This window comes from Spea bombifrons, chromosome 9 (genome assembly GCF_027358695.1).
Source record: "Spea bombifrons isolate aSpeBom1 chromosome 9, aSpeBom1.2.pri, whole genome shotgun sequence".
NCBI lineage: Eukaryota > Metazoa > Chordata > Amphibia > Anura > Pelobatidae > Spea > Spea bombifrons.
In genome coordinates this window covers 26,686,998-26,713,312 of record NC_071095.1, presented here as the reverse complement: position 1 = coordinate 26,713,312, position 26,315 = coordinate 26,686,998, and the positions used below count along the sequence as shown (strand labels likewise).

The following is a 26,315-nucleotide window of genomic DNA, read 5'->3' as shown; positions in this document are numbered from 1 at the left end:
GCAGGAATTTTCTGCGTGTCTTAACAAATTAAGACCTGATTAATTGGTTCCAAAAAACATCACCTTGGGCAGAGATAACCACCAGAGTTTGTAAAGGGCATAACAAGCCTTGGGTGATCGTTAGATTTGTATAAGAGGTGAAATTTCTTCAGAATCCTTAATGACATATTTAGACACAATGGCGGTTCAAGACACCGCACATAGGTGGGTTGTCCGGTATGAAAATGATGGAAAAAGGAGCATGGACAATTCTTTAGATGTCTTGTACAAAAACAGGAGTTTTTGGAGAAGGTATTACGCTTAAAATCAACACCAAAAAGTTTTGAAGTTCCAGTGTGGCCTTACTCATATAAGCTTTGGGCAATTCAAAATGGCCGCCTCCAGGACCTCAAATATTTATTCTGTACCAAATACTGTAATTTCTGACTTACTTTGATTGAACATGCCCAAATAATTGTCTCCCAATTGAACAAATGTATTTATTGGTATCCTACATTTAAGCTGTCAGAAGTCTGAGTTGTCCTCTCAATCCGTTGACCCACCTCCTCTTAGGTTATTTACGACCTACCTCTAATGAACCACAAACCAAAAAAAGCCATCTGGTTGTCCTTTAATTCAGGCAAAATTCTCATGTCTGCTAAAGCGCTCATTAAATATAATAAAACAGGACGGAGCCATTGTACTGTAGAAAAGACAGAAGGCTAGTTTTTTTTTTTTTCATTTTTTTTTTTAAATCAACTGATCATTAAAGATTTTTTTTTTCTTAATTAGCCATTGTTCCTAACTGGGTTATTAAACAAATTAATTAAAGACAGCCGAATAAACACTAGAGCGCGGCATGTCTGGAAGGCGGACGGGAGGTGAACGCGCTGCCACGCGCTATGGGGATTATTGGATGTTAACCATTTTGCGGTAGTCAAGGATAGGCACATGTTAAAAACGACACCTACAATACCCATCTAGCTGATGTTCTTCTTGCTGTTAATAAGATCTTTTAAAGGAATAATGGATTAAAGTTGATGAAAAATTGTGTGGCGGAAGCCTATCATTAGCTTCTTTTGAGTCACATGACAAAGTATTTCCAGAAAAAAATAAGGAGTTAAAAATGTGTCCCGTTAGCCAAGGTAGAAGCTCCATTGTCTACCTTTGGGAGGCAGTTGGGATCATTGGCTGGCTGGGGGGATCCTCGGGTCACCCCCGACTGGCCCTGAGAGCTATAGGATCAATGGACGCCCATCGCAGCACACACATGGCCACCTTGTAATGTTAGCCGAGAGCCGCAAGACAGCTCTTATATGCTGATAGTCCGAGCTTCGACTCAGCACGACCATCCCCACCTCCGGTCACAACCTCCAACAATAGGTACCCCATTTTAGCTACTTGAAATGTTGGGGGCTATGAAAATAGCTGGGGTTTTACTCCACCAAGGCTACTATTGGGATCTATGGGGAATTTACTGTCTCTGCCAAAAAGCAAACCCCACAGTGAAGTTTAAAACAGGAATTGCTCCCCAGGTGTCACATGACCACCAACAATGGAGAACTCCAGGCCAGCAGATAAATGGACCAATTAACACTACACCCCTCTGAATTCAATGCAAACAGATTTTTACGTGGGATTTATTCTTTAAATATTTATTCTTTATAAATTGATTTTTTTTCTGACGGGGTCCTTGTTCTTGACAGTTTTGCTTTCAATCGCACAATTGCCTTTTTTTTCCAGGAGGTAGACGTGCAAACAATATCTCAGGCTTCAGATAACCTGCAGTTCAGCGCTGTGTGATTTCTAACACTCTCTCCCCTCCCCGTGTTTTTTAAAATCCATAAAGAAATTTAACCCATACAGCAAATCATCCTCTGGGAGAAGAAAAGAGAAGAAAAAAAAAAAAGAGAAAAAAAAATGAAAAAGAGAAAAAAAGCCCCCCCTCCCCTATTTGGTTGAAGATGCTGTTCCACTTCGACAATACATTACTTGAACGCTCTAGTATGCAAATGGTCCTTAGCAAATCTCCCTCAATCACAAAAACTGAAACTTTTAAGAAGCTTTTCCTGCTGCTATGGCAACAACCTATCAGCACTTAACCAATGGCTGTTTAAAGGGCCGGTGTGCTATATATACACGTTATTTACTATACTGGACCTAATGGGAGTGACTAGTCACGCGGCACCTGGTAGTATGTACGTGTTTTTAACGGGATCTGCAATCAGACATGTGAGACGTCAAAGAATTAGTCACAGGAAGCGGTTCGTCACTCGAGAAAATCATGCAACGGAATGAATATTTACCACCCTGCAGACATACGACGGTCACCCTCGCTCATCAGCCTAAAGGGCTTGTCTGCAAAGAAATATTTGGGCTTTGAGTGTGTCAATCAAGGTTAACCATTTTGCTGCCAAAGGAATAAACGGCCCATTAGCTTGCCGGAGATCACACTCTTCCTTACACTAAAAGTAACATTATACCGGCTTTAATTGGGGCTGTTTCTATACACATTATCGGGGCTTTTAGGGCCATAGAACCCTGTGATACCCTCACACCCAGCAAACCTTTTGACCTCCTAGAAACGATGGGCATCAGAGGTTTGGGGGCAAAAGAAGGACTGGGCAAGCTAAACAAGGACACTTGGTAGGAATGATTTTTGACCAGTGGAACTACAACTCCCATTAACGCCAGGTTTTTTCCAAGAATAGAACACCCCCCCAACAAACACCCAACTAAACTACACTCCATACAAGTGCTTGTACATACATGAACTGGCACAGAAAGGGGCAAATCCCAAACACGATTTTCCAATTACAGTTAACTTTGGGTAAATGAACCGTTTGTAACATCTGGATTGTCGAAATGCTCCAACATATTAATGCCTTGAAGGTTTCAAATTCCTTCAAACCCAAGAATGCGTCTATTAATTGTCTCGCTCCGCAGAACAGTCCGTCTCTGTATCACGCATCGTGCATCTTCAGCTCGTAACGAAGAGGCCAAATACCGCCCGGCTCGCTAACAAGGGACGGTTGTTTTGCTTAGAAAAACAAAAAAATAAGTAAAAAAAAACTACTATATTTAACTGTACAATTTTTATTCACCAAAACATTCGATATTTTCCAAGCAGCCAATGGGTTCTGGTCAACGCGTTTCACCAAATTTCTCACCAATCAAACCGATCTGCTAACCAGGCTGGTAAATTTTCTGGTACACACACAATAAAACACATTATTTTATTAGCGGATAATAAGTCATCCCAATTGGGGCCTAATTCAGTTTCATCAGTTCACCTGTTTTCAAGCAGCCTGAACAGCCCTATGCCACCCAGATGTGCCTGTTTAGTACATTTATATATTAAAAGAAATGGTATAAATTGTGAGCTTATCAAAAGTTTCATTTGAAACAGAAAAAAGCACAATGTGACATACACTTTAAAAGGACTAACAAAAAAATACTAAATAAAAAACTAATAAACAAAACGAAAACCCAAAAAACAAAAAAAAACAAAAGAAAACCAAAACAAAAAAGTATTCCTCTTGCGGGGGGGGGCATAGTGCTTACAAAATCCCTTTTTGCTAGGGTAGTAGATGCTAGAAATCTCCTTCCAACGGAGATGGTTAGGACAAAAACAAAAAAAGGCCAAAAACCTTTTTCTTAAAAAAAAAAAATATATATATAAACATATCCAAGCTCTGTAGGGATTTTACTGTTTCTATTAACCCTTTACTAACCCTGTCATGTTGTGAACGCAGGGCTATTCCCAAATACTCTATACATTTGAATCCCAATCCCTGTATATTCCCTTCCCCACTCTCGTCTTTTCCCTGTAGTCTCAACTCAGCAATGACCCCAGGAGCCAGGAATCTGAGGAATTTCCTGTCGGCCTCACTGGAAGAGTAACACAGACCTCATCATTAACCCCTGACTCTCCCATCCTGTCTTTACAAGCCTAGCAGTCGCAGGCACGTTGCCCTAAGGGCACCTGGCACCGCACACACTGCCAAGCGCTGGTATGTCTCACAGACCTCAAACACGTACGTCTCAAACTCATAAAGCCAATTTCTCTCTTTTGGTCTGTGGAGGCCAGATTTCAACCGGAAAATCCCGAAAGAAAAAAAAAAGATATCATCCAGACTGGTTGGGTAGAATTTAATTTATATGTTACTTTAGAGAGTATTTGTTCAATTGGTGTGTTAACCAAAACTGAGAAAATACAGAGAAAATGCTGTAATTAATATTGTATTACGAGCCACTGTTTACAAGAGCTTACAATCAAACATGCTATAAGACCCTGAAACATATTGGAATTGCCTATGGGGCATGGCATACGTGTTGTAATCACTGGCGTGCACGTATGTTGTTGGATGTGATGTTTCAGGCTCAATGTACATGCACGTTATCTGTAAACGTTATGGAGAAATGGAATTCTCCCTCTCTGTAGAGACTGTATGGTCTAGTACATGCCAATAGTCCCAGTTTTGCTGCAACAGTCCAGACAACCAGGCTCACTATGTCCCAGCTGTTTTAATTATTGATACCAAAGGCAGCTACCCATGCAAAGAGCTGGGAACAGCAAGATGGCTATTCTAGTATGGTGGGCAGGTGATCTCCCCTCCGACCATGGCCACTCTGTTGTCCATCGCAGAGTCTAACCACACACACCTCAACAAAGGTGTCTCAATGTCAACAACTGAAATGTTGAGGGTATGTTGTGGACAGACCTACGGAGGCCAACATGTGTCCTGTGGTAGCCGCTTCTCGACAAATATGATACAATTGTAACTTTCGAGAAAGGGGCGATAATTTGCAAGAAATAAATAGAAGGTTGTGCATTTTTTATTAGGGATTGTTCAAAACGGAATGCCCCTTGTGTTCTTCAGGCAATAAAATTTATTCTGAAAATAAAAAGACATATTTCCGATGTATACGGCTGCAGTTAGAGTCTCGGCTAGCGGACAGGGTTAAAAAAAAATTCTTTTGTAATCAGTAATAATAAAAATATAACCTTGAAAGTGAACATGGAGAAATTTCTCTCTTAGTTCTTATCGTCGTGTATTGTTTCCAAGGCAATGGAGATGCATCTTCCCTACACCCATCGCATTACCCATACAATTAGGCGGCCGTGGTGTTGTCACCTTGTTTTTTTTTATCCCCGCATCAATAACCAATGGCATAAAAGACACTTTGTTTTATTGGGACCGCAAGCATCGAATCCAGCAATTACACAATGGGTGCTATAAAAATCACAGTTTATTCTCCGCGGAATTATGCGAAGTCTAAGCGTGCGGCGAGCAGATTAATCACGATAAGCAAAATACCGTATAATTCCGGGAAAACCAAAAAAGACTTGGTTTCTTTAGAAAGATCTTCAAAATGTATTTGCAAGAAACAAATTAGAGCTCGTAAGTCACTTTTTTCCCCCCACCAAAATATTCCAATATCCAACATTGGGAGAGTCATATGCTTTATAGAAGATATTGGAGGTCTTAAAGAGTTGTCAGACACCTATGCTCTATACAAGTCTAGTCGTAAAGGTTTACTTGGTGAAACCTGAGGACTCTGGAAATATAATAAAGCCATGATGACGAAGTATGGTAGCCATCAGGACTTAGTGGAGCATACTGGTGACCTTACCCAAGTCATACTTGAGACGTAGACATCAGAATTTTGTAGATAAACTCTTTAGAACCAGTGGAACTTAGACAAACATCTTTAGGTGTGCTTATCCAACATACGCCTGTCCTAATTTAGACTGGTTTAAGTGAACTATGGAACCCAAGACTAATTCCTTTGTTCTGATAAGTTTCAGGAAATTAAAGACTGCATAGGGCAGACATAAGCCTATCATGAATATAAGACAAGATCAAGGACCAGGTTAAGGTTCAGTTCTTACAGGTGCTGGAAAACAGGCCAAATGGCTCTTATCTGCTACAAAGTAATTTATCTCTTCCTATTTTACACCATGCTCCTTTAGTCCTGCTGAGATGATATTGATGATGATGACGAGACCAGTTTTGTAAGGAGCCCTTTCCCAAACTTCTCAAGAAGAGAAAAAAAATGTCAACTTTCTCTCCAATCATTCATGGCGAACACATTTTAGTAATGCTCCCAACAAAGCTTATTTATCATTTCCCTTTCTCACAAATATTCTGACATCTGGACTTCGATATCAAAGTAGCCTCTTTGCTTTATAAAAAAAAATGAGAAAAAAAAAATTGAGTAGGGAGGGTGAGGTGCCCTCATTTAATTTCTTAGTCGTCCTAGAGATTTGTCTAAGCGACTGGATTTTTATTTATTTTTTTTGCAATTCAAAGGCAACTTTCATCTTGTGTAGGAAGAAGTAAGCGTTCACCGACGTTAAGCCTGTTCAAGGAGGGAATTCCCTATGGGAGCTAATGTGCAGATGGTGGTCCGATGTCAAAAAAATAAATAAATCACCGCACCTTTAAATAGAAAATGCATTTGGGGAATGAAGTGTGAGATATAAATTATAAAAGAAGAACTGGGTTTGGATTGGGAGAAGAATAGAAGCAGCAGGTTGGCCTAAATAAAACCTCTTTTTTTTTGCTTGGTGAGATAAAAGATCTCTCGGAGCAGGGAACATTTTTACAATACATGTTCAGTTCCTAAAAACCTAGTATACCTAATAAACCTATATATATTTAACGGCTTACATATACATCTAATATATATGTGTGTGGGAATTGCACGTACATCTGTAAAAGAAGCCATCTTAACTATTTTGTTTTAAATAAACAATTACATCCTACCGATAAGTTGCTCCTCCTCTTAGGAGGAAGTGGAGCACAGGAAGTTTATGGGAGTGCTTCCATGAAGCAAGATGGCTGCTACCATGTACTTTTTGTAAACTTCAGAACAGAACAACCAGCGAATAAATTGTTAAAGTTTAAACGTTTCGGATAGGTTATGTAGCCCTAGGTATACCTAGTGTCCCATATAGCCCCACCAGTGAACACTAATATGCTTTCTTCTACCTGTATGGAAGGGGGGAAATTACTTTTAGGATAAGCTGCTGCTCCAGAGCTGCAGCACACCGCCTTATTTGTGGTTGGGTTTTAGTGCTACTTTTTGGGGCAGAAAAGTGCTCCCGCTGAAATGCCCCATCACCTTGCCAAGCCATCTCTCCAGGGAGATTTCTGGGTAGCGTACATTGGGAAGTACCCAGGTATGTTAAGAACATCTGGAACTCAAGCCGATCACCTTGTACTTACATTGATTAGAACCAAAATCAATGTTTTATGGCTTAAATTTTCTATTTTCTAGTTACAGGTATTTAGAAGTGAGCATATTACCACCAAAGCATGACTTCTTTGATCTGAGGCTTTTGTGCAGATTAGATATACAGACAAGCAACAAAGCCATATAGTGTAGAACGTTCATAGTTAATGAATGCTAGAATTTTTACATTTTAATAGGATTTCTGGTCCCCAATTCCCAAACATCATTCGTTTGGAATAAGTGGACCATGACAGGCAGAGGTGTGGCTGAACCTCCATCAAAACTGAAATTACCGTAATATGGTAACCTGCTATAGTTTAGAAATTCCTTATTCTTTCCTTAATGTTGAACAATTCACCCAAGAACCGAGATCACAGTTAATAAATGTAATTTTAGGATTTGGTTATTTCAGGTATCGATTCACACACTGCAGTAAATTACATCACAGTACATCCAAAAAAAGCATCTCTGAGGTCTTCAAAGCATGCGACGCAGAAAAACAATGAAAGTAGGTTTTAATAATTAAGGAAAAAAAACAGAGAAATATTTTACGCCTAGGAGGATAATACCAGCCAAAAAAAGAAGTCTGTAGTGACATCACTTCCTGTTTGCCAGGAAGTTGCCAGAAGAGTTAAGTCTCATCAATTTCCACCCAGTATAACTTTAAAAAATGGCTCGAGTCTAGACAATTTCTCTCTCTAAGTAGTCAGGATTTCAAAACGTTCTACTAAAATGGCTCATGTGCAGTGTTAGAAGTCTGTTTTCCCTTTACCCTAAAAAATATATATATAAATTTAAGGGAATAAAAGGAAAAAACCTTTGTTCGGTCTTAAAAATGTTTAATTTATCCTGGCATCTCTAGACTCGATCCTAGCTTCGTTTAGACAAATCCCTCATTAACAAGACGGGGAAACAACGTTTAGGGAGGTTAGATAGATACCGCTCAGAGCTCTATTATATCGGGACAAAGACTTAACGAAATGAGGCAGGCGATACGCTGCAGGCAGCGACAGGGCCCACAAACCCACAGCGTTCGCTGCTTAATTATCTCAGCATTGTTTTGTTATAGTCTTTAATAAAACGTACCCCTATAGGGTCGCTGTCTTAGAACATGTATCTACTCTTTCGCACTGCCTATGCGTGTTCCTTTTGCCGTTTCTATGGCAACCCTATTACAAATACAGCAGGCGTCTTGGATTTAAAAAATAAAGTTCTTTTTTTCCCTCTAGTATTAGTTTTGTTCTTTTGCCGACTGTGTCCCTCTCCTTTGCCCCCCTACCCCGCATCTTTATCGCCTCTCTTTCCATTTCGTTTATATAATCTCCCTGTTTCCAAGGCAACAATGACAGGACATTTCTTTCCAGACTGAAAAAAAAAGAAGAAAAAAAATAACGTATCCTCCACTTCTTTAGTTAATTTTTTTTTTTTAATATTCTATTCAGAGAAAAAGAGAAGAAAGGGGTTAAGACGATGAAGTAAAAAAATAAAAATACAAAAATAAATAATAATAAAAATAAAGCTATGAAGAAAGACGGAATGGATAAATGATGGATTCTGAGGAGCTAATGAAGAAGGAGCAGAGACAGTAAAAGTGGAGAAGAATGAAGACATAGGGCAAAACAGCTGCTTATTCCATTTAGTTTATGTTCCTGGCCAATGAAAATGAAGCCCTGTTGTCATAGAAATACAAAAATTTCCATGACTGTTGTCCAACGCATTATGCACGTACACAATCCACTGGTCCGATGGTTAAAGAGCATCGGGGTAAACCCACTTATCCGCATTTAAAAGCTTTCTGAATCAATCAGTGAATTCAAGCCTCTGTTGGAGGCCATTATGAAGTAAGTGGCCGCTCGCTCTAACTCCCAAGTTATCCCGCAGAGTGAAGACAAGTCACGTGTTGGCTATTAAAATGTAAATGAGGCGATGGTGTGGAGCCACACTGCTCTCTTAATGACCCGAAGACGGAATGATGGTAAATTAAAAAAAAAAAAATCCTAGACTGAGAAAATAAATTCTGTTCTGAGGCGGAAGAGGTGCTATTTTTCGGGGGGGGGGGTTTGTAGAAGAAAATTAGGAATAAAGCAATTTTTTGACCTACTAAACAGGATATCTGTAACAAAGAGGTGTTGAAACACTGAAAGAAAAAAAAAGGAACCAATTTTGATATTGAATGGGTTAATGGTAAAATTTAGGATTTTATTGGTTAAAATTTACGCTTTCGTCACATAATAACCAATGAGGCCATTTAAGAAACAACAATAACTGTCATGATGACCTGACGGCTTTCATTACGCACAGTCATGTTACTTGGCAGCCATTTTTTTTGTTTCCCTTGAAAGAAGTTTGAGCCGGATATAAAATCAATAAATACGTTTAATAAAGAAATAAAGTTGTAAATAAACGGTTGTTCTAAATTCAAATATTCCAATTGTACAAATAAAATAAGAAATAAAAAATGATTTGCCACAGTCCATAGTGGATCTACCATAGTTCATTCACACGCACACACTCATCCATACACACACACACACACACACACACTAGTCCAGAGCGGAATCCACATTTTCTCTGTATTTTCTCATTTCTACCTTTACTGGAGCCGTCTCTCCCTGTCTCGAAGCGGGAGGCTATGAAAATGAGCCTGGTGCCCAGGAGACACTAATTATCTACTAAGTGTGAAAGCCGAGTGATTAATTAAGAGATAATAAAGACAGAGGGAGGGCAGGACAGGGAATAATGCCTTGCTTTGATGATAAAAGTTGAGGTAAGCCAAGCAATTAGGGGAATCTTTATCACGAGTTAGCTGTAATCCACAAGTTATCACCATCCCAAACAATTCAGCGAAGGAGGAAGGAGCTTGCGCTCCATACGAGACCAACGGTAAAAGGACGGTCTCAAAGGTCAATTAAAAATCTCCTTCCTGAATGTATGAATTGCTTTAAAGCTGCTGTTCCACCTACTCTGCAGAACACATATTAAACACTGCATTAGAAACATTGTTCCCAGTATTATGGAACACCCAAGTCCTTCCCAGGAATTATCCTTTCATCACGGAATATTGACCGAATCAGAATTTTTCTCGATACAATTTCTGATATATGTATTAAAAGGTTTAATAACCCCCCTTAAGTGTGCTGTGAAGTCTTAGAATGGCTGCAATTTACTACATGCTTCGGGTCGGGGCAGGAGACAAATAGTTGGAAGGCGGTGGGGAGAATGTCAGCGAAAGACAGCCAATGGAAGAGGAAAGGGGCTACGTTTGGTTGGGTCTGCCATGGCCTTCTAGCGCCATCATAATCCACAGTGCATCACATCATTTGGATTTCCCGAAACAAAAAGGTGGGGAGGGCCCTGTTCAAAAGAGCTCACAATCTAGAAACACTTCCCAGAGATGCCCCAGTTCTAGGATAGCAGAACCTGTAACAGACCTGGAGGCCGCCATTGTTGTCAGTCGTGTGATATTTTGGTTGACTTCCTTACTAAAACCCAATACTGAGCTGATGCTTTATGGCAATGCTAATGAAGTCCATTCCTCAATAGACTTTCATTAGTCAGAGAGTCCAACTGGGTGGTTAAAACTGAGCCATTCTACTGTTTTCAACAGGCAGGGTGTTTGTCTAGTAGATTGAGCTGAGATTACAGGAGGAGCACTCATAGAAATGGCTGATATGTAGCTGCCTGAAAACACTACATTATGGGGCAAAAAAAAACCCTAGCACAATATGTTTGAAACTTGATTTCTTGTGTTGCTTCTAATAAAACATTTGGTTTGCCTGTTGATAAATGAACATTAAGCGTCTGATGAAGCCCTGTCGAGCCATTACCACTTGGCTGCAGTATTTGTGGTGATGCGAGTGTAGTATATTAGGGACCCAGTAAAGTGCTGTCACTTTAAATGGAAAATATAATGGGGGAGACAAGCCAAAAATTAGATCAGAAAACTGGCTCAGCAAAAAAAATATATATAGGCAGGTTTCCAATTGAATATAAATGCAAGAAAAAAAAAAAAAAACACGGCCAGTTATATTTCATCTGAACCTGGTGTAGGGATCGATGAGAAAATCTCTTAAATGGAAACCCTCCGTCTTTTTGATATTTAAAATCCTATGTAAGTTAAATGTGGCCGCATACAAAGCTTTTTTATAAATATACATTTTATATATAATTTTCTTTGTTATTTTTTTATGGAGGGTTAAATGATTGTCTAGGAACGCATGTCAAAGCAGCAGCCCTTTACGCATTTGATAATAAACATCCGACTTTAACATGCGTGCCTAAGGCACCAACAGGCATAGCCTTTCAATGGCTAGAACCAGACTGGCTGTGGGGTAGTTGGAGGGGCTTGAAGGCCAGCCAGGAGCAAATTTCTGACTAGGGAGTGGGGGGAGGTCTTCTAAGGTCCCCAAATCCCTTCGTTCCTCTTTTTTTCCTCCTTTGATGTCCCTTCTTTCTAGGAGCTCAAAGAAAAAGAACGCATAATCCCACCATTTTCATTAAATGCGTCTTCCATGCCCAAGTGCATCATGGGTTATCTCCACCATCAAATGAGTTACTTCATTACTGACACATTCTTTTAAATTAATTTTATAGCCGAAGTAAATCAAACCCGACAGGCCACATATTCCTCTAGGAGACGTTCCTAAATGTACTTTGAGGACTGATAATGGTTTTTAAAAATACAGAGAGTAATTAATCTTCAAGATAAAGTAATTCTGCGGTGTGCAAATGAACTGACGAAATGTGCCGTTTCCAAAGGAACAGGCATCTACTTGGCCGAAGGGCTTGCTGTTGACTTTAACATCTAGCAACCTCAGCATTGCCACCCGCCTACTTTAATCTAATACCCACTTTGTTGCCCCAGTGTGGTGAAGAAGCCACATAGGACGTCTGGTCAGGAGACACCAGAAGATCTCCCCAGTTGGCCTATGGTCCCCATTGCTGTGCCCAAAACTCGGGAATGTATCACAAAATCTGGAACTGTTTGGAGGTATTCAGCACATCTATTAACGTGGTTTCTATTTGTTTTGAATTTGGTGGCCAGGCAATACATTTGCAGAGAATACCTGAACCTTTCCATGGGATGAACATTAAACTCGGCAGAGGTACAGGGTGTTCTGGTCGAACTGAGATGATCCCTGAAGACCTTAGGGGAACATAAGAGCGGTTGGTCCATAATGACCCCAACATCACATCCATTTCTCAACCAGACCACCATTCACAAGTATCCATTGAAAGAACATTGACTAAGCAGGGTCGGAGCTGCTGGGATACTCCATCGAGTTCAATGGAACGCCGCAGATAAGCATGGAAGCAGGAAAGGTATTGGAGATCCAAGAGAAAAATCTTTCCGCTCTGTATCTAGACCAACAAGCCCAGGGGGTCTAGAAACCAACATTCCAGAATTTTGGGGTCCTATCAAAGCTGAACATGTAGGTACACCATTACCCTTTTACTTTGCTGCAGAAGCCCCAGAATAGACTTGTACTACACAGGGGATAAGTTTAAAGTTACCCAGGAGGTTCATCATTGACGTCACACAATCTAAAAGGTTCAAATTTTTAAAAAGTTCCCTGCATCTCTGAGCGGTCAGCCCAAGAGTTAAAAATGAAATGAGACTTCCACAGCTCAGAGCTTCCGAAGTGGATTGCCTACCTATCTCTGTCTACAGTCTGTTCCACCCGTTACCTTCTACCGAGACGGCACTGAGACATGCGCCTAATGACCTACTTTCTGTCGAGTCTGAAGATCAATTTTTTCCTGGACTTTTCTTCAGCTTTTTTTTGTTACATTGTCAGTCTCCGCTCTTCTCCAACAAAACCTTCTTATCAATCAGTAGAGGGGATCCAACTATGTTCCGTCAATAACAAAAAGGAATACAAATGGCCTTGGGTCAAGCCAGGGTAGGATCGCCTCAGGGGCCCCGTGTTCTTAAAATGAAATTCTAAAACTTGTAGAAATTCATCATTAACACATTTTGGATGAATTAAAGAAACAGCAACACCTGTGATAGAGCTTAAAGTACCTTACTACCTTTTAGCCCCAAGGAAGAGAGCCTTCTTGAGCTAAAACACAAAGGAGTCTGGGCTTAAAACACCGGTTTAGTCAGCAGAATGAATGCTGGATAGAAAGACAAAACTCAGAACTGCCACTAAAATTTTGGGGCCTGTGGCAGGTACACAATGTTTTCTAAAAGAACTATAGTTGAAACACCTACTTTACATCTCTAAGGCACCAATAACAAATTTGGAAACTGATTTCAGACTTGGACCAAACAGGGAAAAGAAAAAATGTCGGTGCGCTAAGCTAGTCTCAGGTTCAAATAATACATATGTATAATATGAGGCCTACCAAACAGGTGTAAGCATGCTGCAAATACAGTGTGTTGGCTGTACAATGTATACAAAAAACAAAATACTGTCTGCGCTTCTCACCCTAATAAAGTTGGCAACAAATATATAAACATAATATAAATGAGAGGTTTTGGTTATATGAATTGGCCAAAGCATAATTAAGCTCACCCGCCACGTCAGACTTGGACCAAACTGAGAAAATCATTCGAGAAAAATGAAACAAACGTCTAGTGGAAAAAGAAATTAATAAAAAAAAAATTTCAGTGATTATCCCAACAGTCCTGTCATATTGGGCAGTAACAGCTGTGGAGCAGGACGGGGCCCCCACGCTGTGAAACTAGTAACAGCCGCACAGCAGCGCTGGTGTTATCAATATATAAAATACGTAAAAATAAATGCGTTTATCTGTTGGCTTTTTGGAAGAAAAACAATAATTGGCCACCCTGCCGGGCTGCGGAGCCTGCAAAGAGCTGTCAGACTGTGGCATTTGCAGTTCGGCATCTTCCACAACGATTCTCCTCCCTGCTCTGACTGATAAAAGGGCTACTGGGGGTCTCTCCTCCCATTCTCCTGGGCTGCCCGAGCTACTCCATGTTTGTTGCTTTTGGAACTTCAGGAGGACGTTGCAAATGTATCTGGAAGCCTGGAAGGTGCTTCTGGGTGTGGTAGGAAAACAATGGTAATTTTAGAATGTTTGGGGGTACACAGAGTCCAGGGAAAACCATCTTTTTGGTTATGGGTTCCTTGCACATTTTTTTTTAATCATTGATTAGGGGGAGCGCCCCCCTCCAAAAAAAAATAAGACATTCCACCAGAACCACTAGGACTTTGTTTCCAGTAAAAATAACCTAGAACGCTCAAGAACTTTACAACAAATTCAAGATCTTGGATTACTTAAAAGGTAGATTCTCATGAATGGCCCGATTAGTTAGAACTTGAGAAGATATTCTAGATTCTGAGATGGAATGGATTGATTCTCTTCTTAAAGGGGGTTAGTCGGTGGAGGGGGGTTTTCGGATACATTTGTTGGATCCTAGTTCCACGGCCAGACCCTCACGTTGGGCACGTTCTCCTCAAAGTGCTTGAATATGCATTCTTCATTGGTGGGGCTGGATTGTCCCTTTAGTACATTTTGTCTACCTTTCATTGAGCGTTATAGCAACAATGTAGAATTTCCCTACATTTTGTAATATGGGGATAATTCTGAAATTAAGCTTGAATCATTCAAAGAACATTCTATGGGCCCGTTTCCATCATTAGGCCAAACAAACTCTTAGAATCCTAGCTTGTTTCAAAATGTTGGCGGGTTCCTTCTTGGATTTTATGGGCTTCAGGTATTTAGGTGGACCCAATACCAAAATGGTTCTGGTTACACCCAGATCGGAAGCAAATTTATATTTTTTAATGCTTCATAAAGTAATGTCTCATCAGTCTCTCTCTCTGCATCTGCCGATTTAGTTAAGCACGATCATAAAAAAAAATAAAAATAAAAAATTAGAACGTAAAAGATATCGGAAGAGTGAAATTAATTAGGATTCGCATCATCACGTCAACAAATTTGATGAGGACGCCGGCCTGGCCAAATTTGGGTCATCCGGCATCTCCCTGATGAGTCAATATTCAGCTTCTGCAAATCTCCAGCTGCAAACAGTCTTCCTTCCAGACAATAAAATCTCCCTACTCGTATAGATAAAGCTTTTATAGACCGCCGTAGCAATAAGCAAACAAAAGCCACTGAAGTTAAGACACGAGGGAAGAGACGAGAATTGGATGCCCTCACAAATGTATGTTTGCTGTTGATAAGAGGTTTAGAATTTAAAATAAAAAAAAAGTAGTAGAAAAACATTTTTTTTTCAAGGACTTTGGATGACGAGTCACATTCACAAACAAACATAGGGTGACCATATCCACCCCCCCGCCTCTACTAGGGGTCAGTCCTACGAGACTTTTGTTCCCGGACGTGCCCCCTGAAAACCTTTCAATCATAAAAAAATTGAAAGCACAACCAACTCAGTTGGCGTTGACAAAAACCTGCTTTTATGTCTTCTTTTTCCCAATAAACTCCACACTGAGCTGACGCTTTATGGCAATGCTAATGAAGTCCGTCACCCATAGACTTTCATTAGTCAGAGAGTCCAACTGGGTGATTGAGACTGAGTAACTCAATTGTTTATCACAAGACAGTGTCAAGTAGTCAACGTCAGCCTGACACACAAGTCAGATAGGGTCATGGCTTACAAAGTGGCACCCATGCCACCTTATAAGAGGGGCAGTAGCGGATTGAGAATCAGAACAGAGAGTGACCAAGTTTTTGTTCCCGTTCCATTAATATGCAGAGTCTATTTCTTACAGGGAAGATAAGCGCGTATGTTCATCCGGCAATGGCGTTCATTTGTGTGACAGGTGCTAACAGCGGATGTGTCACCTACAACAAACCCTTGGCGTCGGTATCTCATTAAAATCCCACTATATGGGCAGATCGTACAGACGGAGTTATACAGAACAGATTTCACAGATTTCCACTTGTGTTTTTTTTTTAAGGTTACTTAGCGAGGAGACATATGCGAGGAACGACAATTTAGAAATTGTCACGATCGCAGATTTTAGTATAACTAAATGTATTAAAAATTATTTTTCGGCTTATATTTTAAAGTCCATAAAGCCACAGGTTGAAATTGGGCATAAATATGTATTAGAAACCCCATCTTCTATGTAGACCATAGGAGAACTTCCGGTTCCCAGGATCTGCATGGATTATTCCTCCCCATCGGCCTTTGTAAGTGTTGGGGAAGAAGGAGAGAACTTCAGTGCAGGAAATGCTGGCTCTGCCACAGGCTGCCACCGGTCCCAGCTTCCCTGATGTAAAATGTTTAAGTACACCCAAGACAAACAGCACAATCTCACAAATCAATGCATTTAAAATGCACGGAGCGGTACTTTTGTTAGTAAAATGCTGATCAGCGTTAAGACGGCTTTTAGTGCTGATAAGGGACAGATTACAAAATGAGACTGCTCACTTTGCCAGCCCCGAGACTATTAAATTGTGCCATTAACCCTTTAATAACGCAAGACCAAGAAAGATCTGCCTTTAAAAATTCTACCGCAGAAGCTCATTAACTGGGTTTTTTTTATTATTATTATTTTTTTAAACAAAGGCCAGGATATCTCGATATCTGATTAATTAGTTCTTTTTTTTTTCCCCCTGCTTAGCCAGAGGTGATTATTATGACAACTGAAGTCGCTTAAGACGGGAATATTAATAAACATCTCCGATCGTGTCTTCATCATTAAAACGCTTTTGTTTTGAGACTAAAAACGCTTAATTACAGATGATTTTATTTGCACAAAGCTTCTTAATATAAACGCCGGGGATGCGGCTTGAATCGGCAAGTACCGTCCAGATAAACAGCTGGAAGGTAAAGTGCATTTAAAAGGGAGAACACGGGCTGTGTTATGAGCCAATGTGAGGCATTAGAGACTACGATCAATTATGTAGCGCTGTCCTATTCCATAGCGCTGTACAACGGCTCCAGGCAAGAATACATGCTGCCTGTCAATTCGGGTGTCCTAATCGGGGGGCCTGTGTTGGGGTCAGCCCTGGAAGCAGGTGGGGTAAGGGCAGGGCCACCCAAGCATACGGAGAGGTAGCCACATGGCAGCTACAAGGGAGGACCGAGAGGCAACAGCACGGACCACCATGGTTTTTACAGGCGCTTAGGCCAGTCATGGACCCCAAATTGGTCCATGATGCCCCCACTGCCCACAAAAGCGGCACAATGTGGCATGTTACATGGGACTGTTGGGAGTTATGGAAATACAACAAAGATTTGGGTACACAGAGCTGCCATTTCAGGGTTTATTCACTAAAACCCCAGTATTTATTAACATTATTACATTTGTAGGGAAATTATTTAACGGATACAGCCTTGGAACCTCGTCAGCTGGGAAGCCGTTCCATGAACGCACTCCATTTTGAAGCCATAAATGAAAGGAGTAGCGATACATTTAACAGGGTGATAAATTTCTAGCGTGTCTGCCCGGCAGTCGCCGTTAATGTTGTCTAACAAAAGGTCCACAATGCTGCGCCGGAGCTGCCAGGAATGAGCCATTGAAGCGACACTGAATGAAGTTGATTAAAAGACAAAGGTGACATCAGTTGGGCGGTTTTGTTGGACAGTGACACTGATTTATTGCCGCGGAATCAAAAGCCACAGCAGACAAGCGCTCCTTGACACCGGCCAGCGTTCAAAGGGTTGGAGACAAAGACGTCACTCTACTTCCAGGAGCCCTACCCCTTCCAGAAGAACCCTGTACTACTTCTAAGGGTTCCAACGTTCTGTGCCTTTAACAAAGGCTCCTCATATTCTAAGGAGGACATCTTTTGGATATTATGGCTACATGTATGATATTTCATGGGGAGAGGGCCTGTCTTCGAACAAGGGACACTTGGCTGGTATAGCAGTCTGGACCGGCCCTGACATTAATCAACCAAATTGCCCATCATTGCCAGAAAGAAGAAGAAGAAGAAGAAGAAGAAGAAGAAGAAGAAGAAGAAGAGATTAAACATTAACAGCCCTAGAAAATGTTTTCCGGTTTTCTCTAGGGTAATGAATACCTCCAAACAGTCCTGCTTCTGGCAGGACATTCCTTATGTTCTAGCACTGTCCAGTAAGATTATGGGTCAGTTGGAAGTCTGTTGATCTCCCCTGACCGGATCAGGGAGATCTGTAATGAAAGCCTTGTGGCCGTCACAGCGATTAGCAGAATAAATAAAGGCGAATTTCCTTCTAACGGAACCGAAAGGGGGGAGAGGGGGATTAAACTGACTCATATCAGGCACGGCCGGATTTTGGGTGGTGACTGCGGTGCTGACGGACATATTGCACCCACTTTGTCGCAGGATGCGGCCCGCAGCAAACGCTGATTTCATCTCCCAGATGTGTCACCAGAAAACTAACGGGAGGCCGGAAAGCACATGTGACATGCGAATGAAAAACAGCAAAAAAATAAACAAACATAAAAAATAATAATAACAATGTGCACATCCTAAGTCGGGTTTTTGCATCCGTATGTATAAAGTAGCAATTAAATGCCTCCTGAATCTATGACGAGACCAACAACTGACGAAAGTTTGAGTCTTTACAGCAGAAGAAACGGGCGACCAGACGGGGCGAAAGCAGCTGATCTGCCAGAACATTCAAGCAGGAAAACAAAATGTTACCATGAAATCTGTCCTCGCTACGTGTCCTAAAACACAGCAAATCTCGGAACAATGAATTTCGGAGTACTTCATCATTAGCAGGACCTCCAAGCCTCCGTGGGTGCAAAAGCCACCTGCATCCCCTTACATATAACTGTATTTGAGACTTCTGTGACATATTTCTCAGTTCTTCTCAAAGTGAATAATGATTCCCAACAACATAGCTCGTAACGTCTCCAACAGCCCTTCACAGTGACTGATCAGAAGCACAAAGATGCCATACGGGAACATCATATCCTATAGAGCTTATTAAATCCACTTATGGGGTTCCGGTTGAGACAGGCGAATGGGATTTTATCGGATTCATATATTGCTATATGGTACACTTTATCCTCCTGCCACATTCCTTGCTCCCAATAGAACGAAAAGGAAAAAAAACTCACACACATATCCATACATCCAACCACATACATACACACACACACACACACACACCCATACACACACACACACACACTCATACATATACACACACACACTCATACCCATGCACATACACACACTCATACATCCATGCACACACATACTCATACAGACACACACCCATGCACATACACTCATATATGCACACACACACACACACACATACATACACACACCCATACCCATGCACATACACACACCTATACCCATACACTCATACATACACTCACACACATACCCATGAACACACACACATACTCATACATACACACACACTCATACCCATGAACACACACATACTCATACATACACACACCCATACCCATGCACACACACTCATACATATATACATGCACACATACTATATCTAGGATTTCATTGGCATCCAATAATAAAAATTCCATAGAAACATCAGCAATGGCTGACACTTATTACCCTCTTCATCTATATTATGAACCATAGTCGCCACGTTTTACTTTAAAGAAGCAGAGTGCAAGCTCCTAAGACCAAAGGCCAGTGTGCAGTCTTTGAGCCTAAAAGCAGGACAATGGAAATTTGATGAGACGGTGGCTGAACTCTGCTCTGCCTGCCAAAAGACAGAATCACATATCTCTCCCAATCCGCAGAATGAAATATTCCAGATTATAGAGTTTCTTTACAAAAAACCCCGCTCCCGGCCTCTACGCACATTAAAGTTTGGGCATAATATCCAGAGGCCGTTTAGTAAAATTGATTCAGAGCTTCCGATCCACCAGCGCCCACTCTTACTTCCATCTTTCGCCCCCACACTTTTGCCAGATTCCTCTATTTTTTTTCTTCCATGAATGGTTGCTCTGTTTATAAATAAAAGTTCCCTATATTCGTGAAATATCAAGAACAAAAAAATGTGATCAAATATATATGCATTCTTTAAGGGTTTCAAAATATTTGTAAAATATAACGGTAATATTTTTAAATAATTAAAAGCTATTTAAAAATAATAATAATAATAATAAATATATGTAAGTATCTGCTGCAGCCTCAAATCTCAAACCACTGGATTTGAGGTACAGTTCTGAATTTCCTGATTTTACTACACAATCCCTCCAAGAGTTTGAAGTACTATATAGAGTTTGAAGCAGTCTATACTGCTGAGCTGGGGCATGACATCATACCCTGACATCATCTCTTAAGTATGCTATGGACTCTGTGCCTACTACTCCCCAAGTGCAAATACACAAAGCAATTCTTTTTACAGCATTTCAGTTGCGTATGGGGGGGCTCTACCCAAGGTCACAATTTATGAACCATCGTGTGTCAATCTTGCTGTTTCAGGGTCTCCGTCTGCTAGACCAATGCTGTGGTCCGCGCATGTGCCTTTCCCTGGGTCACATGACGCAGACAAGGGCAGGGGATTGGCTTTTGGCAGCTTGTTTTTCCGGCCTGACCCAAGGACATGGCTCGTGAAGAGAGAGACAACTCAAACTCCTACATTCAGCCAAGACGTTGCGCAATGGGAAGTCTCGCCGGTATCTTGGCTGGGGCAAAACAGAAGGGGGTTATAAGGGCAAGAAGGGGCAGCCAACTCCAACCAATGCTGAATTATCTCAGAGCTCAATGGCCATGTTGGCAACCAAAAAAAGCCTGCCATGTAAAGTTTCTAAGACGTTACGATGTAACCATCAGAGATAGACGTTCAATAAATGGCACACAGGAGGAGAGCGGGTACTCCATTTATGAGCTCCGTCTTCTTCTACACGGAGAGCACTCTTTGCCCACGTCTTTCCCCCTCCGTGTACTCGGACTTTACAGCAGGGGGGGCACGTTATGAGCTCAGAGGCTCCAACCATAAAGAGTATTGAGCGAAAAGACTAAGTAGTTTAAGAAAAGAGTGATCGGTTTGGAGACGATGAAGATTTTGCAGTAAAAAAAGTCTCTGGTAGTCGACGCAGAGCCCTGAGGCGATGGATTCCCAGCCCCCAGCCCCGTGGAATTCAATCCTCACTGGATCTGTTTCACAACTGTCATGCGCGGCTTCCACCAGAGGGAAAAAAAGTGCCTTTCCTGCCCGTCTCTCCCCGATTAAATCCATATGTTCCTGCCGCTGCACGCTCCTCCTAGCTTTCAAGCTGTCCATCACAGGTGACCCCTTCTCGGCCATCACCCAAGACCACCAACCACAACGGAGAAGACAACACAGCCTCAGGGCCTTCCCCCCCGGATAGCGACACTATAATCCGCGGCGCTGTACAATTATCTCCGATTTCATGGTTTTACAAATACTGTAAACATTAAAACAGTAGCTTCTGAGCCTAAGAAATCTTTAGAACACATCTAATTCGTGGCCACTCATAGGTCGTTGCCGTAGACTCGGAAAACGCGTCTCATCAAAACTTTAGGAGGAAGCTCTAAGGTTTACTTGATTAAGATGTCATTAATTTTTTAACATTCAAAAAAATTTATATTTTTGACTTTCAAAAACACTAGTTACTATATTAACATACACATTTCTATGTATATTATATAAATTTACCACCACTGCTGGAAGCCAGTGCCATCAAACCACAACTCCTTTGGTGAAGTATAACTTCCTTCATATTTCACAGGAGAAATACATATTTTTTGTGTGTTCCCCCCTCCCCCCCCAAGCCATACAATACCATAAAAACCCATCGCTTTTAAATTCTTAGACTTCTACCTTATAAGTAAACGCTGCCTACTCGCGCATGCTGTTGTTACTCAATTTGCACTCTGATTCTAATTATACTTAATGGCATCTCATTTGCATCGGGCTGTAGACGCATCTTGTCGCGAAACCCTGAATGCTTCGAACAAAGGGAATCATTTAAACAAATGGGGACACACTGTTCCTGTGCCATTAGAGTGTAAGCTCTGTGGGTCAGCATCAATTACCGTTTGTTCGATCTTGCAATTTATAAAACTCAAGTAGTGAAGCCCTGTCTGTATTTAGAAAACATACATTTCTGATATTGGCTATTTAACAGGTAAGGGCCTGATTGTTTTGAGTCCAACTCCCATAATGCTTGGCCAGCTTTGTGCCGACAGGAGCACAATGGGAGTAGTAATTCCAAATCCATTACACCCTGTTAGTATACATATAAATGGGCTGTACGTTTATAGTTAGAGGGCTTTAAAATATCTTTTTTTTGGCTTTTGTGGGGTATAATAGCACACGGACGGATTGTCAGCTCTTGGGACCACAGGGAAACATCCCACGTAGTCACACAGTGTTATATCAAGCTCTTCAAATCAACCTCGTGGAGCTGAAACTGGCCTTTCAGGGTTCAAAATCCATCAGTCTGGTCTGAAGAGCTTGCAATCTATTATTTGGGATTTGTGGGGGAGGATCCTAGGACGCAGTTCTAGGATTAAAAACGACCCTGAAACGTTAAGGTCCCAACAATGAGTATCTAGACCCCCCCCCAGACTGTCAGAGCTCACCAAACCTTGAACTAAATTGTTACCCCGGGGGAGGGGGGGCAATCAGTTACAGACGACACTGGCCGGGGAGGAAATATCAGCCCTGGCACAAAGTCAGAGTTTTGCACTCATGTTGGAAGATGCTTAGAAGGCGGCCAGCTGTTTGAGGAGGGTGAGGAAATACTCAGTGGGATGAGAGAGAAAATGCTAGGGGTTTTAAACTCGGTCCTCAGGGGCCACAATCCTCTCGGAATTGTAAGATATGTTTTATACGTCCTAGCGAATCATTGCTAGGAGCCACGTCCTAGGCTCTAAGGAACCCGCGTATCTGTGGTTCTAGAGCACAGAAGTTTGACACGCCTGGATAGACAGAGGAGGCACATCTGGGGGCAGCCGCACAGCAGTCGCTTCCCTTCCTCTTCCTGCCAAATTTAGGAAGGAAACCCCTTTCTTTCCCTACCTCCTCCCTTAATATGTGCTTCCTCTGCTTTCATAGATAATTAACCCCATAGTGCCACACGTGGCACAGATCCGTTCGGAAACGGGGTCTCTAAAAGCTCGGAGCTTAAGTACCCCCCTGGTACCAGGAAGTCTTTCTTTCAATGTTTCCCGTCGGCCGTCCAGAGAGATTTCACCGATTAAAACAAGTACTTGTTGGCTTTTTTGTGGATCCATTTACTGAAGACCCCTATGGAACCTCTCTAGCAGTAACAAGAATCCCCCCCCATTACAAGAAAAGGGTCGTGGACCCTACAAATCTGTCTACCACAGTGTTTTCCCAAGAAGCTGAAATTTACGTCCAAATTTTTCCTTGCAGAGCAAGCACTTAAGCATTAATCCATAATCAAATATTGTTCCAATTTTACCAGTATTAATAGTGTCTACCACGGGACAACTTCTAGCTTAGAAGAATAAGTTGCTCCGCTCCGCAGGAAAAGAAAGGGTTAACAGCCTCACTTACTGATGTACGTTACACTGATTTAAAGCGTTAAAGAGAAAACCCGAGGAAGCTCGCGAATCAATATGAGTTATCGGAGTAAATGGCACCAGCGAGGTCCACCGTCATATAGAGAAACCCCTATTATATTTAGCATCACTCGATGGAAACGTCTGCATTGGCCACCACCAGTCCAGCACTCAAAGGGTAACGGATGCCAATGAGCGCGAAGGAGAAAGGACTGGCACTGAAGAAGTTAAAGCGCTAGCCAATTTCTCTCTCTCCGCTGCTGCTCCCCGTCCTGACTCATCTGCTTTGTAATGCTCATCGCTGTCTAATAGTGTCTACAACCCTCTACAAAAGAGGGTATCCATAAAAACAGAGCCGTGCAAACACTCAAGACAATAGCTGCCCCTCATCAAAGGGGCTGGCGTGTGGACCAGCTGAAACTTAAAAGCCCCCTTTGGCTCCTTGGGGTGCAATCAAAAAGCTTGAGGGCATCTGTCCATCTGACCAAAAACATCTGAGTCCATCAGGTCCTACAGCACCATCTATTCATCTACCACCAACCCAGTTGAGAAGTCCGTCCATTCCCCCCGATTCTGCGTTTGCCTCCGTCTCTGTCCACTTACCATCCTAGCCAGCCCAAGTCCATCTATTTGTCTCGTTCTTCTAGCCATCATCTCATCGATCAACATGAAAAGTCCATGCATTCTACCACTTCGCTCTTCATGTCTATCCATCAACCCACCTAAAAAGTCCATCCATTTCCCTGTCTATTTCTTTCCCCACCGAGGCCAAACGTAAAAAGTCTCCATCCTCCCGATTATATCTACACATCTGTATCGCATCTACTTCATCCAGCTGTCAAAAATAGGTAATAGGGTCTCTACGCCAAAAGTCTTTTCTGGTGAACATCTCAGCTTCTCCAAGAAAAAAAATCATCATCATCAGCATCATTACCTTTCACGACACACAAAGTTCTCAGCAACAAAAACATGTTTTTATAACATCTTTATAAATATTGCCCCTTTTTACCCCCGGCTTCACCGTACATTAAACTAAAGTGCTAGGAACATTCTGTTGGCGCTATATATCTTTGGCCATGGAATATGTCAGCATCATACCCACGGAATGACGACAATGTGGAACAAGAACTGAATAAAATTAATGTTTTGGGGGTTTTTTTGGAGGTCTTACCTTGAGAAATGGTGCTTGGCAGAGAGTAAATCCAGATGAGGAGGAAAAACATTTCTCTTTGCCTCCTCTTTTCCCAGCCTTAAGAGTTAAATGGTCAAGAGTCCTTTTGGCCAAGTCGTCTTCTGGTCTACTTCTTATTGTCCTCTGGAAACCATATCCCGCACAAAGGGGAAAAAAAAAGATCTGCGCTCAGTTACTGATGAAATTTGTTCCCACAGAAATAAAGCTCCAATGTATTTTCGATCCTTCTCTCCCTCTTTGCTTTTCTCTCTTCCTCTCTCACTCTCTCTCTCTCTCCTCTCTCTAACAACAAAAAAAAAACTCTTGGAATGAGAAAGAATGATTATTCCAACAGGGGAAGGAACCATTCCACTGGCAGAAGGGGGAGGGAAAATACTTTCCTAAACTCTCTTTTCACTTGCACACATTTTTTTCTCTCTCTCTCTCTGCATCAGAAGAGCAACACAAGCCACATTATGAAAAAGAAAAAAGGTTTGATTTAATTAAGTGGAAGGAGGACACTAAGCATAACAAAGAAGGAGTTTAAAGTGCAAGCCAGGGGCGGGAGGGGACTAAGGATTTGCTGATGTTTATAAAAATTTTTTTTTTTTTTAGAAAAAAAAAAGGAATTGAGGAATTTTGGTTTTCTTTTTTTTTTTGTGTTGGAGTTTCTTAAACCCAGTCCCCCTCCTCCTCCCCTCTTACAGACTGCAGCCCTCCCCCCTCTCCAGCATTCCATATCTTGTGTGAAGAAAGACTTCAAGAAAGGGTAACTTTTTTTTTTTAGTTAAACAAAAGAGAAGTTGGATACTATGTAACCCGCGACCGCTCTGCCGCGCTTCCATTTAAGAAAAATGAAATAGATTGTTAGTTCTTTGGAACAATAGCCACTTTTCATTGTGTTGTTTTGTATTGTTTAGCTCCTCATGCATGGAGGACTTTATATAAAAAGTTTCTATAGTTTATATGTTATATATTCGTACCTAAAATTACGTTTTTTTCTATTTCTACATGGCGCTATAGAGAATTATTATCAGTGCTTCCTATACTACTATCTATATCTACATATATTATATATAAATAACCTCTCGTCAGAACGTCAGAACGTCAGAACCAGAGTCCCATGGTGAATTGTCAACTTGCGCATGTTGAGGTCCCATCATTTGGTGTTTCGCAACATTTGGATACTTGTTGACTTCCCAATCAAATGTATTTAGGTAAGGAGGTGCCCTAGGTGTGACATGGAACACTTTCCCCAACACATACGATCTATCAGCACGGAGGTGGTTCGCTTTGATGCACATCTTTAGAAGGATGCTCGGCACTAAAGGTTATTATGGAGGTTGTGCCAAAGCTTCAAATGCAGATCAAACTAAGCTTGATTGGCATCAGTGTAAATCACAATAATTGGGGTCTTCACACACCAGTAAACAATTCATTGGAAGCCAAGACCCCCTAGTTCACATCGCACTAATAACCTCTACAGGGTTCTTGGCAAGTT

At 41.4% G+C, this 26,315-nt stretch overlaps 1 protein-coding gene across 1 annotated transcript in view; it reads right to left on the bottom strand.

Moving 5' to 3' along the window:
* Nucleotides 1–25,281, bottom strand: part of KIRREL1 (kirre like nephrin family adhesion molecule 1) — a 77,755-nt gene extending 52,474 nt beyond the window's left edge. Inside the window, exon 1 of the mRNA XM_053475724.1 lies at nucleotides 24,815–25,281. Coding sequence (XP_053331699.1) covers nucleotides 24,815–24,866 — 52 coding nt within the window. The 5' untranslated portion in view covers nucleotides 24,867–25,281. The remainder of the gene's footprint in view (nucleotides 1–24,814) is intronic.
* Nucleotides 25,282–26,315: the final 1,034 nt, after the last annotated feature.